The sequence below is a fragment of the Salvia hispanica genome, chromosome 6 (genome assembly GCF_023119035.1).
Source record: "Salvia hispanica cultivar TCC Black 2014 chromosome 6, UniMelb_Shisp_WGS_1.0, whole genome shotgun sequence".
Lineage (NCBI taxonomy): Eukaryota > Viridiplantae > Streptophyta > Magnoliopsida > Lamiales > Lamiaceae > Salvia > Salvia hispanica.
Window position 1 is genome coordinate 34,207,598 of NC_062970.1, and position 14,386 is coordinate 34,221,983.

Here is a 14,386-nt window from a genome sequence, read left to right on the forward strand (position 1 = left end):
ACCTCGGATAGACAAAGGTAGTTCTCTCGATTCCATTGATGTAGTCCTTCAACAGCTGAGGATGGTACTCTAGTATCTCGCGGAATATTAACTCCCGAATGTCCTCTTTTGTCACCTTCCGCCTCTCAAATTCAACAGATCCCAAAAAAGTATCAACCGAAAAATGTCAACAGAATTTCAACGGTAGTCAATTATTGATGCGGTGTTGATATTGTGTTGATACTGTGATGACATTAAAATTTTTAAATTTTACACTGTGTTGATATTGTATTGAAACTGTGTTAAAGATGTGTTAAGGAATTTTGAGTTTGTACAATACATAAGTTTGCATTTTATCATTACCCTATACCACTACTTATATTATTTTAAAACCCTTTTTTTTTATACCTATTATCCAATTCCATTTATAAAACTTTCATTATTTGTAATGTTAAGTATTTAATAACTCAAAATTACATTAATTCAGTACCAAAAATGTAATTTAATTTCTTAAAATTACATAAATTAAATACAGATAACAGATTACATAATTTAAGTTTCTAAAATTAGTAAGAACCAATTGAGAAATTAAACATGTTTATCATTCAATTCTTAAAAAATTTAGCAGTAACTTAAACTAACCAAATTATGCAATTTTATAAATAACTAGTATAACCCACGTGCGATGCACGATCCATTTTATTTTTCTCATATGAATATATGGTGATATAGTAAGTCGAAACTAAACCAATTCAATGCTTCAATAAATCATTTATTTTATAAAATACTTTACAAAAATATTTAAAATATTTTACTACATTATTATTACAAATTCCACGCTTCAATGCTTCGTTATTATCAGGAATTCAAATTCCATGCTTCAGTTTAATTGTTTTATAAAATTCAAGGTTTTTCAATAGCCAATGAAATTCTAATATGCCTAAATTCAAACCTACTCAAAGATATTGGCATCTCTGTTGATGCACAGAGTTCGCAACTGAGTTGCGCTTGAGCTCATTTAACATCTTCTTAGATTCCTAACTTAGGACTCTCAGGAAGGGCCTTGTTACAAAATGCATGTCAGTTCAAACTTAGGAGACAAACACACAACATGGAGAAAAGAGTGATATGACTAACGTAGATTAATTTCCACTTTGTAATGTTACTCTTGAAAGCAAGTATGAAATCAGTGATGTGGTTCTTGAAAGCAAGAATGAAAAGCAAGAGAGGTAAACCAATATGTCAATATCTTGAATTGTTTATAATTTCATGCATATTGAGTAATCGGTGATACGATAATTCTATGAGTTTAGTAAAGGTAAAACTGAATAGCCTCAAATCTCTAACTAAACGTAACTATGTCTTCCAATATGATTAATATCTATATTTTCAAACCAACAGGTTGTGGATTCATATCTTCGTGTAGAATTGTTACTTTTGAAGCTTTCTTTATGCAATAGTATACCTGCAAAAATAAGTGAAGATTTTACAAAATAGTTGCCCATACATTTTTTTTAATGGTTTGCAATAAGACAATTAAAACAAGAGTAACATATATACAGTAATAAAAAGAAAGATAAAGAAACTAAAATAAGACAACCATAAATAGTATAATTAAAAATACAAATTAGATTAAATAGCTAGGAGCTGATTTGATGGACAGAAGCTTCTCCATTGAAATTGTATTTTTGATTAATAGAATTGGTATTTATAGAAGATTTGGTAGTAACTCAAAATTAAATTAATAGTAGTAATAAATATCTTTCACACCTTGTGATCTTTCAAATTATTGTCAAGTGGAAGCAATACTACACCCCACCCCGAAGTTGGAAAATATCTTCATAGCCCCAACAATTAATAGGCTTATGTTTATTATATCTTTCATGAGAAATAAAAAATCTTTAGCCATATCTGGAATTTGTGCAACAATAGAGCAACATAATTTGCTGACAATGGAACTGTTAAAGAAAGAACTTTGTATCCTTTCCTCCTAATGGTGTCAGATTTGGACCTTAAAAAGACTAAAAATTGTAAAATAAAAGCAACTGAACCAAGTGAGATGATAACTAAGCCAATTGTATAAAGTATTAAAGAATTTGTTGATGCACAAACCACTGAAATCTGCGTATTGTAAGCAGTTTCTCTGACCTTAGATCATCGCCCACTCCCATGGCAAGCCTTTTCTAACAGGAGTAGCCACAGTCATAAGTGCTCGGAGAATAGCATGACCAGGAAAAAAAAATCTAATAATCATGTAATGGCACAAAGGAAAGTGGTGCACGGAGATGAAGAGTAACTAAAATTGTAAATCAAAAGAAGGCTTTGATAAAAAAGTTATTTGACTGGGAGGTTAGAAAGTAAAAGGACTGCTGGAGGAATGAAATTGATATTTGTAGCAAAATTAATGCCTGGAGGAACCAAAAAGTTAAAACATAAAATAAAACTGACCTACACAAAACCAAGGACTAAAAGGGTTATCATTTCAGCTAATATTGGCGCCTGAAACCCTGCTTTGAGACAATCGGAGTTTTTTATGAGATTGTGCATGTTTTAATACTTCATAACCTAAAATTTTTAAATACTGAAAGGAAATGACGTATGTGAGCCCTGCTTATCTTCAAGAAATTAAACAAAGCAACTTAATAGCATTGTTTAACAAAGAGACATCTATACTCCAAATAATCCAAAACAAAATAGCCACCGTGGGAACTGCCAACTTGAAACCAAAGAATCATAGCACGAGATTGAAAAGATAACAGCAAGAGTGGGTGGCTCCACTTTGTATTAATAGCCTCCCGCTCACTCCACTTAATCACATATTTTTAGATTTTAATTAAACATTTAAGTGGCTTTAATTATACATTTTTAATTTAATATAATTTTTAAAATTAAATGCAATCTTGTAAATTTTTCTAAAACTCCCTTTTTATATATGGTATAGAGGTATTGATTAACCTTTTTATAATTAGCCAATTTCATATCACCAGCAAACCGAGTACTCAATTCAGAATCCACATTCCACAAAATATTTTCTGACGAAGTGTAAATTTGAGACTTTAAAGGTAAAAGAATCAAGAAAGCCATACCTTGTTGAGTAATTCGGCCCCAGCGTTGAAATTTGCAACCCCCCTAAATCAAATAGATACAGAGAAGAAGCAAAGGGCTTCGGAAACAGTGGTTCAGAGAACATGTGGTGGGGTGACCTAAAAGCTGCCTTAGGCAGAGAATCAACCTCGAAGACATCGCTTGCGCCGTGGAATTTGGTCGAAAGAGCAGCATTTGGGGGTCACGCTTCTCATTGTGATGGGTACAAAGCTAGGATTCGATTGGGACAACAGTGAATGTAGGCAATGTTGCAGCATGCTGTTTGGGTATGAATTATGATACTCCATATGCTTTCCTATAATCAACTATTGTAGTAAAATTGTAGGGATGAAGAAGTTGAATTGCTCGTGGGTTGTTATGGTGGGATCCTATTTTCTTGATTGATTTGTTCTATATGCATCGATTTGAAATAATTGAAAAGCTGAGACATATTGTGATCAATCAAATTAAATTCATTAATGCACTGATGAAATACTCTGCTATTGCGACTTGGGAGAGATCCTAATTGGCATTCCTTGAGAAGGGAATGGGAGAGGATCTACTGTAATTGGCTCATCAACATTCTCTAATGTCCAGTTATACCTACTCACAACATAATGTACAAATATAAGTATGTTCAGCTTCGCTAATTGGTATCCTGCACACAATCTTGGCCCTCCGCCAAACGGAACGTATGAGAAGGGCTGGACCGGGTCGTCGAACCTACCTGGTTCGAATCTCAACGGATCTTCAAAGTAGTTCGAATCATAATGTGTTCCATATGCTGTCCACAACACCTGCAGATTACGAATTCTTTGTAAGGAGATATTCATAATGTTGATGTTTTTCTTTTTTATTTTATTTTACTTGTTGTTTCCAGGATTACGAATGCTACTTACCTTCCAGCCCTTGGGAATCATATATCCATCGAATTCAATATCTTGGATTGCTTTTCTAAAAGACCCGAAAATTGGAGGGAAAATCCTGATGCTCTCGCGTGCCACTTGCCATGTGTAGTTCATCTTCTTCACATCCTCGTACGTGAGAGCTTCGCCTGGTACGCTTTTGCTGCGTATCATGTTTTCATGTTCTGTTTTGTGTTTGAATGATCACATGAGAGAAGTGAGCCAGAAGTTTGAAATGTAGTTAATCGCATACTATTACTGAAATAAAAATTGAAACTTGCAAATACCTTTTTGAAGGAGAGCATAGCAGTTTGGATGATGAGCCAGCATCCTGAAGGTCATGGCAATGGCGAAGGAGGTGGTGTCGTGGGCTGCAAACACGAGCAACACAATGTTATCAGCCACCTCCGCCTCAGTAATCTCACCTCGAATCAGGGCAGCAACAAACTTGGACAGGAGAATCCCTCCCCCTTCACTCTGTTCTTGCTCTTGTTGTTCCATTTCTCTTCTCCTATCCCTTACAATCTCCACCAGCATCTCCTCTATCTCCTTCCTCACCCTTTTCGCCCTTGAGAATTTGGACCCTGGGAAGCTAAAAGGGACCGCGAACACCCCTTCAAGAACCTTCTCGAACATCTCCAACATCCCGGGTTTCACCTCAATCCCCAACAAGCATTCTAGAACAATAGTAAATGTCAAAACTTTTGTTAGCCCATAGAGACTAATAGTTTTCTCCCCACCACTCCAATATCTTTCCAAGTGCATTGTCACGGTGTTGCAAATCCTAGGCACCAGATTGTCAAGGCCGGACGAGCTGAGGCTGGTGGCCACGATGCCACGTAAGCAGCGGTGCGCCTCCCCTTGTTTCTCCATGATCGAGTTCACTCCCATCAACTGCACGGAGGAGGAGGGCCACGAGCTCACGACTAGCTTGAACTCGTTGGAGAGGAAGAACTTGTTGGCCTCGGCCCCACTCACCACCACAGTTGGGTGGCCCATCAGCCTCGTCTTGAAGGTGAGGCCGTGCTTTCGGATGCGGGCTTGAATGAAGTCTTGGTAAAGCCTATTTTTCTTTTGAGCTTTGTAGAAATCTATGGTTTCACCGACCCAAGGCCAACCCATCTTCCCCGGAGGCAGTTTCCTCTCATTTTTGCTTTTGCAATTTTTCATCACAAACGCAAATGAAGCAATAGCAACAATAACAACACCAATAACAGAGAAAGACAAAGGATTCACTTCAAGATTCATTGCAAATGTGAATCTACTATTTATATACACACTCTCACACAAAACAGAAGAAAAAGTGAGCTTACTATGCCTTGATCCAAACAAAATCTGGTATTTATACACACACAGACATGATAGAAAATAATTAGAAATGGATTTAATAAAGATTACTATATAATAATAAGGTCAACTTATGGATGGAAAAAGGTCGGCGAATCATGCAATCATTAATAACTTCCCATGTTTACCTTCTTTGATTAATATAAAGCGTAGCAAAAACTGGACATCTGAAATAAGCTAAGGGCTGATTAAAGAACAATTATATTTTTAATCCTGTCATTAGTCAAATAGGATTGAAAATTCTCAATCAACAGAGAATCCCTAGATATCTGCTTTGTCCAATACTTAAGTTTTTTAGCTGTAATAGCTTGTGTTCAAAGTCAAATGCTGGCCTGGAACAGGAATCTTGGCTAGCATTAGGGTGCTTTGTTAGGTATTTTATTTAGGATTAGGGTTAATCGATTAAAAAACTTTGACTTGATTTTGATTGTCAACACATTTTATAAAGTGTTGCAATAATAGCAATATTTTATTTATTTATGACCAAAATAGGCCACATATCACTGATACAACAACGACATCGTATGGGAACTGGATTTCAAATGACAAGGTAGAAATGTTATCAACTGGTTTATTTTGCCAAAATAAAAGAATAGGTGTCATTATTCATTGCAACAATTTGTTAAAACGTTGAAAATAATTGCAATCGAATCAATTTGCTAACCATAGGATCATAAAAGTTGGCTTCCCTAAGATAAAGAATTATCTAAGGATCAAATAAAGGGTTGACCCCGAAAATAGTTAATTAATTAGCAGATCCCAGAATGTAAGAATTTTTAAAATTGTTGAAAGAGGAATTCGTGGATCTGTATTTGATTATTTAAGAACATGACAACAAGGTTGAATCTGCAAAGGTATCTATTTATGTAATACTACATCCCAACTTAAATGAATTATATTGCTTATTTAGATGGAAATATTTTTCAAAATAAGACTTAAAAAAGCTTGTATGCACCGTCCAAATCCTTCAAAGTGGGAACATGATTCTTGATTATTTGAAGAAAACCCATCCGCCAAGGGCAATTGGGCTTTATAAATACCTATATAAATAAGGCCCTATAGTACTGCATAGGAATGGATGGATTCGTACCCATCTCTCATTTTATTGTTTTCTGTTTCCTGTTAGTTTTGAGGCATTTTTTTACTATGTAGTAAAAGGAATAAACATTTAGTAAGTTAAAGTGAGAATAAAGTATGATAGAAATAAATAACAAGTAAGAAAATAAAATAAAAAATAATAGATTAATATATTTGATTAGATTTATAAAGAAAAATGATTCAATTATAACATAATGCCTTCCAGTAGAATAAAAGTTGCCAACTTCAGTTTAATAACCAAACCAAGGTTTTAAATTTAATTTTGTTATTTCTTGTGAACGAAATGTACTTAATAATAAGATTTTGGAAATAGTTTGGGAATTAATGCAATCAACCAATTAAAAACCCAAAATATACACTCGACCCAGAGTAGCGAGTAGTACTAAACTAAACGCGATTAAGTATTTCAATTTACGAATTCAATTCAATCACTCATTGTGTTTATTGCTTAGACAGCTCAAAAAATAACTCAATTGATTTGATTCTGAGCATCCATAAATATTTGGTGTGAGTAATAGTGAAGATACACCGTTATTTCAATAAATCAGGAAATGGTATGAGTGTTTCACTTATTCACGACCACCTACTCTACTTTATTCTACTCTTCTCAATTCTCATCATCCTCACAAATTACTTTAATTCAATTGTGAGAGATATCGTAGCAGTACGAATCAACTCTTTTGCAGTTGTAATTGAGAATTCCAGTTCTAGTGTAAGTCAAGTTGAAGCTATGAAATTTGATGCCATCTCATTAGTCGGATGATCGGATCACATATTTTTACTCATTCTAAGCTCCAAATTTCGGATTTAATTTTTTTTTCTAAATTTCAAACTTGCACCATTTTAACCCATGTCAGACTATCTATCATTGGAAAATTCGATAAAAAAAAAAAAAACAAGTACAACTCATTAGTGATTGCGATAAATTTACGTAGTTCTATGCATAACTGGGAATCTGGGATAATTTTGTAAACTTTCATTAATTAAAAAGTAAAATTTATATATTTAAATTTACTTAATCACCCTCCATTTTAATCAAGTAAGAAGAGATAATGATTAATGTTTTCTCAATATGAAATATTCAATTATCAAATATTTTAAAATTTAAAAAATCGAATATATATTTGGTTACTTAATGATAAAATACAAGCCAAGAAATAATAATATACGAAAAAAATATCACAAAAATAAAGAGATAAACGCATAAAAAATGGATAAGATAAATGATTTCACTGTTAATTTATTACCCCCTCTGTCCACAAAAATTGGTCTCGTTTGTAGGCGGCACGAATTTTAATTAGAAATTGATAAAGTAAGAGAGAGAAAAAAGTGATAAAGTAAAAAAAAGTGGAAGAGAAAAGGGGGGTAAAATATGAAAGATGAGATAAAAAGTGGAAAAGAGTATGAAAAGTCAACTTTCCATTTCTACATATGAGACTATTTTTTGCGAATATCCTAAAATAGCAAAATAGGACTATTTTTCATGAACAGAGGGAGTATGAATTATTTTAGAAAATTTATAGATAAAAAGGAAGAATATCACAAAAGACACAGAATTATAAAAAATATTTTACAACTAAATATAATATTTTAATCATATAGTGTGTTAATTAATACTACTATAATGATTAATTCATAATCTAAATCATTTTTTATAACTAAATATAAAAATTTAATCATATAGTGTGTTAATTAATACTACTATAATGATTAATTCATATTCTAAATAATTTTTCAACAATGTTAAAAAAAGATCAAAAATTACCCCACTAAGGATAAATTAGTCATGCAATTATATACTCAAAAACAGAACTAAATTAAAGGATAATGTGCATATAATTTATATCTATTTTATAGCGCATATGATTTTAGAAATTCATATTAAAGAGGTAAGTGGAGAAAGTGTAAAGCATGAAAGAAAAAAAAAGGTAGTGTAATAAAGAGAGAATTAAGTAGGTAAGAAAATAAGTAAGAGAAATAAAATAATTCCTCTATTCCATAAAGTTTGTCCCAGTTTGAATCGGTGCAAGTTTTGAAAAATTGTTTGACTTTGTATTAAATGGGGATATGTAGTGGAATAAGGATCCTACATTGAGGAGATTGAGAGATGTATTTAATGTCTATTTTTGGTAAGATTCCAAGTGAAACAAACTTTGTTGTAAGGACAAAAATGGTAAAAATGTGACAAATTATATAAGGAGGAGGAAATATTACTAGTAAATTTTTGCTAAAATAGAAATGACTGATTCACAGTGGAACACTACAAAGAGAAAAATGGTTAACTTATAAATTTTGCTATAAGAGAAATGACTGATTTACGCTGATTTAAGTTCCATAAATTATCTAATTGATTATGGGCCATAATTAAACCGGTACATAAAATTATAATTATACAGTTTTGATCTGCTGAGCGACTCTTAATGAGCGACTCTTGAGCGACAATTCCAGATCACCCACCGCTCACGCACTCCTTCCTTTTAGTTTTCTTCTGGATTTCTCTCTCCTCTCTGCTTCGAAAACCTACTCCCCCTCTGCAAAATTGAAAAAGTCCGATCTCTACCTATTTTCCACAATTTTCTCCGTTTAATTTCTTAGTATTTTTTAAATCACAATCAGAAGCCATGGTTACATTTAGCAACTTTCTGATATCTGTCGAAGGATGATTGATAAAGAAGAAGAAGATTGACTATTTTATTCTTTCTTGCTCGATTCTAATCTCGTCAATTCTCTGCATATATTGTGTGAGAACCAAAATCCATCTGAGCAATTTTAATCAAATTCCTACTCATTTTCTCAATTCTCTCCTCGTCATGCCTATAATATTTATTTTCAGTTATTTCATCAAATGGTTTTTGCTATCAACGACGCGGTATTTGCGTTTTCTTCTATTTGTGTTTCACTGCTCATTCTGGAAATAATTCTTTTATTTGAAAGTGGTTGAGGGCTGTTGACGATAATTATCACCTAGAAAGAGAAAGGGTGAGAAAAATCAAGAGTGAATTGTGGTCTGAAATTGAAAATTGCATAGTACTTCATCATTTTTGGCGTATTCTTTATTATGATAAAGAAAGAATTGAGAAGAAAATTAAAGAAGAGAAAGAGAATTGCGCAGGCAATATTGCAGGGATGTCTTTTAAAGAAGAACGTGCTACTGAGGAGAGAAATTCATTGAAGAAAAATAAAAGGAATGAGTGCCGTGATATTGAATCATTCCTAAAATTTCTGCAATTAGTTTTCACTAACAAAATGAAAATTTTCAATCATACCCCTTTATCACAATAATTGGTTTCTCATTCTCTCTAAACAAAAATGAAAGAGATATTGCTTTTTTATTGCAAAGAAAATGGAGAATTTGCAGAGCTAGAGAAGTAGAAGAGTACTACTATGTACTAGGATGTCGAAATTTGCAGATATTGTTTTGGCCAGATTTTTCAATAGATAAAACTCATCGGAACGAATTGACTACTGAATTTAATTGTTTTGCACAGAAGAATGAACATCTCAATAAGAATAAAATTTTCGGATATGCAATCCATGGCAGAAGAACATAAGTGCTGTTTGCAGAGAGAGAAATTAATAAAAAGAGGAGGAGAATATTGAGAGAAACAAAAAATATTATGTCACTGCCACGTCAGCAGTCGCCTAAGTGGCGCTCATGTAAAGGACCGCAGCATATCATTCCTCTATAATTATAAAAGAAATACTAGTAATATTCTTTAGAATACTTTTGGCATATGCTTACTCACCGAAAATGAGATTATGCCACGTTGCAAATAAAAATGAATATGCAAACACTATTATTTATTTGAATATAATTTTTCGTTCTCACATCTCAATTTCACCAAATGGACCAATTGGACAATTGCAAATCATTGCGATTTTTAATTATGGTTTGAAAACTAAAGTTACGGGATTAATAAGAAAAATATATAAAATTAGGATTTAAGAAAAATATGGTAAAACCCTAATTCGATGTTGGTGAGTGCTGTAAAATTCATTAAATTTGGGGGGCGAGAAAACAATCAACGTACAGAGATAGTGGGCCAATAGGTTGGTCTAGGTATTCTATGGGCCCATAGTTAATGGGCTTTAATCTCACAACAAAATATTAATATATTTTTTTCAGAAATGAATTTGAGCAGTCAATGCTTGCATATATCAGTTCTAAATGACACTTCCTCCGTCCATGAATAGGAGTCCATTTTTTTCATTTTGGGCTATCTGCGAATGAGATCTAAAATCCATCTTAAATAGGACTGATCAGAGGGAGCATTAACATTATAGTAGTAATAAAATGTGAGTAGGATAATGAGTTAGTAAAATATTGCGCGTATTAAAAAAGTAACAAAAAGTAAGTGCATTCATTTCCAAGCTAAATTTTAGTAAAAAACAAAAGGTAAAACACATTCGCAGATCCTTATACTTTAATCAAAATGTTCATTAGATCCTCGTACAATTTTTTCATTTTAATAGGTCCTTATACTTTTCTCATAAATTTCATCACATCCTCGTACAATTTTTTCGTTTTAGTAGGTCCTTATACTTTGATTATAACTTTTATTAGGTCCTTAGGGCATCCAAAATGGGGCGGACTATACGACGCCCTAAGCCCCGCCCTATGCACCGCCACATCAGCATTTTATCCTCTGCCTCTTCCACCTGCAATGAGGCGGACTATAGCCCGCCCTAAGCCCCGCCCTAAGCATTTTACTTATTATTTGAATATTTAAACACTATAAAAATTCATTAATCCTATTTTTTATGTTTGCAAATATATCAATTAGCAAGAATAAAATTATAAAAACACCACAAATTAAAGGCATATCCTATTGTCAGTATTTATTTTTTATTTTTTATATTTTATGCTTGCAAATATGGAAATCGTCGGAATTCATAATTGAATTTAGAGAGAAATTGAGATGGGGAAGAGAGTAAAGTGAAATGTGTGAAATGAAGTAAAAAAATTGGTGATATATATAGAAGAAAATACAAAAAAAAGAAAAAAAAAAAAAGAAAAATGTGTCCATAGTCCGCCCTATAGTCCGTCCCCCCTGCAATGGGGCGGACTATAGGCCGGACTATGCAAAAATGTGTGCATAGTCCGCGGACGATGCATAGTCCGCGGACTAAGGAATAGGCTTAGGGCGGGTTGCTGCAATGGAGGACTAAGGGGCGGACGATGCATCGTCCGTCGCATCGTCCGCCCCATTGTGGATGCTCTTATACCATTTTTTACTTTAAGATATTCTTTTACTTTTATCTTAGATAATAATTTATATTTACTTAAATTTAATGAATCTTTTAATTTTACTATTTAACTTATCTTATGATTATAAATATTCAGGGAAATGTATCTTTCAATATAAATATAAATAATCAATTGAAAATTCGGATAATTATTCTAAAAAAAACTTCGATTTTAATCTTCAATCATCACAGTTAATCTTTTTATTATTCTCAACAACTTATTGAGATTATTGGATAACAAGATGATATTATCTTTATAGAGTTAAATAATGGAATATTAAAAAGTTCATTAAGTTTAATTAAATTTAGATTATTATCCAAGATAAATGTAAAAATGTCCCTAAAATAAAAGATTTTGCAAGTTGAGCATGTAAAACACAACGGAACTAAATCTTACTTGTTGTGTTGTTTTCTTCTGCGATTGAATCCTGCAAGTTGAATCCACTACTATCGAGGTCCACGTGCAATCCAATCCGATGCAGGAACTATCCCGGTACAATTGCTCCGTAGAAGAATGCTAGGAATTCTCTCTACAAAGCTTTACGTATTTTCTCTCTAATGTTACGCTATTTCTCATGTCCCACAATGGAGAATAAATAACCATTATATAGATGAAGAGTCACTAGGGTTTCATGATTGTTGGGCTTATGGACTAATATAATTATAGCCCAACTATAATTAATTAATCCATATTAATCTAATTCTAGCCCATTTCCTTTCAATCTCCCACTTGGACTAGCATTAGATATAATACGCAGTTCCAACTTTGTACCCTTGAGCGGATCAAAATACACTTATAGTGTGACCCTTTAGGCCCTCATTATCGACGACGATCTAATCGAAGTCTGCACAAAACTCCTAGACTGCGTTGGCAGCGTAGCTCGATATATGAAGGACGTTTACGTGAATTCGGTAAACAAGCCTTTACATAAAGTTTATAGTAATATCCTTTCATTCACGAACCACCCGATTGAGCCTAAGATTTGCTATGTGTCATCCAAATAGCTCAATCACTTTATCTCATCTTTATTAAATGACCCATTCGATCATATTCAATTACTTTAATCGAATATATCTTTGCATTGGCCAATGACTTAATGGTCAAGTAATATAGAGAATTTGAGTGTTCTCTCGAAATTCTAATCGAGGAATGAATCTCATTCTTGGCTCAACTACCATTTTCATTTATCTTATGATATACCCAACACAGGTCCGTGTCTCAATCCTCCTTTGGGAGGCAAAGCGTTGGACAAGATCAAAGCACACCACTCAACAAACAAAATGTGTAATGACCTCAGATCCAAGGACTATTACATACTTCATGCACTAATAAACTGTAGACACTTAACAAAACAGTTTAATAGTAGGGTATACCAATACTCTCCAAAGTATACCATGTGTCCATCACGAGTATCTGATATCTCATAGTTGTGAGAACAACTACATTCTCGAAGAATGTGATGCAAACCCCATGCTAACCTGTAACATATCATCAATATCCCATTCTTGATGATCATTGGTTAGGGCTATTTTAGAATTATACTACATCATTAATGTCTCACTCCATTAACGACAGTCATAATTCAAGGGAACAAATATTTAGAATAAAGACAAACATTTAAAACAATTATTCCAATAAGTGCACAAAACCCATAGAAAATTAAATTTTCATAGAATGTGATCAAGTAATATTGTCTCAACACAAAATGTTTCTAAGACATATAAAACTTTAACTCCCACTGATTCAAAGCCATCTACCAACATGCTTAACACCTAAGCTCTCAAAGTGCTTGTTGTGTTTTGCTATACATAACGGTTTAGTGAAAGGATCAGCTAAATTATCATCAGTGGGTACTCTTTCTAATTTTATGTCGCCTCTTTCAATTATTTCTCTGATCAGATGATATCTTCTAGGAACATGCTTGTTCCTGTTCGTAGCTCTGGGTTCTTTTGCTTGCGCAACAGCACCAGTGTTGTCACAGTACAAAGGTATTGCACTACTGGCACTCGGAACGACACCCAGTTCCTTAACGAACTCTAACAAAGCAACAGCTTCTTTGGCAGCTTCAGATGCAGCAATATACTCGGCTTCGGTGGTGGAATCGGCAGTTGTACCTTGTTTGGAACTATTCCAACTCACTGCTCCACCATTGAGGATAAAAACATATCCAGACTGAGACTTATAGTCGTCATGGTCTGTTTGGAAACTAGCATCAGTATACCCAGTAACTGATAACTCTGGTTGTCCACCATAGACTAAGAAATATTCTTTAGTCCTTCTAAGGTACTTAAGAATAGTCTTAACAGTTTTCCAATGTTCCTCACCGGGATTTTGCTGAAATCTGCCTGTCATGCTAAGCGCATAGGCCACATCTGGCCTAGTAGATATCATGGCATACATAATAGATCCTATAGCCGAAGCATATGGGATCCTCTTCATGTTGTCTCTTTCTTTGTCATTAGAAGGACAATCCTTCTTTGACAATACAATGCCATGTCCCATAGGAAGAAAACCTTTCTTAGAATTCTCCATTGAGAAGCGCCTTAACAACTTGTCTATGTAAGTGGATTGTGATAATCCTAACATCCTATTTGGTCTATCTCGATAGATCTTAATTCCAAGGATATAGGAAGCATCACCCAGATCCTTCATCATAAAGGATCTAGACAACCACTCTTTCACGGATTGCATCATGGAACGATCGCTTCCCATAATCAAGATGTCA

At 33.6% G+C, this 14,386-nt stretch overlaps 2 protein-coding genes and 1 long non-coding RNA gene across 3 annotated transcripts; 1 reads left to right on the forward strand and 2 right to left on the reverse strand.

The window, feature by feature from the left end:
• The first annotated feature begins 2,879 nt into the window (after positions 1-2,879).
• LOC125193611 lies at positions 2,880-5,115 on the forward strand. The gene is made up of 3 exons (XR_007171601.1): positions 2,880-3,350; positions 3,944-4,120; positions 4,266-5,115. It is a non-coding gene; the product is annotated as an uncharacterized LOC125193611 (long non-coding RNA).
• Positions 3,504-5,241, reverse strand: LOC125193610 (cytochrome P450 716B1). The gene is made up of 3 exons (XM_048091443.1): positions 4,256-5,241; positions 3,963-4,153; positions 3,504-3,860 (listed from the first exon to the last, which is right to left on the reverse strand). Exons 1-3 carry the CDS (start codon positions 5,214-5,216, stop codon positions 3,564-3,566), a joined length of 1,449 nt encoding a protein of 482 aa, XP_047947400.1. The 5' UTR covers positions 5,217-5,241; the 3' UTR covers positions 3,504-3,563.
• Positions 5,242-13,404: 8,163 nt separating this feature from the next.
• LOC125195192 (secreted RxLR effector protein 161-like) lies at positions 13,405-14,100 on the reverse strand. The gene has a single exon (XM_048093377.1). The coding sequence runs from the start codon at positions 14,098-14,100 to the stop codon at positions 13,405-13,407; it is 696 nt and encodes a 231-aa protein (XP_047949334.1).
• Positions 14,101-14,386: the final 286 nt, after the last annotated feature.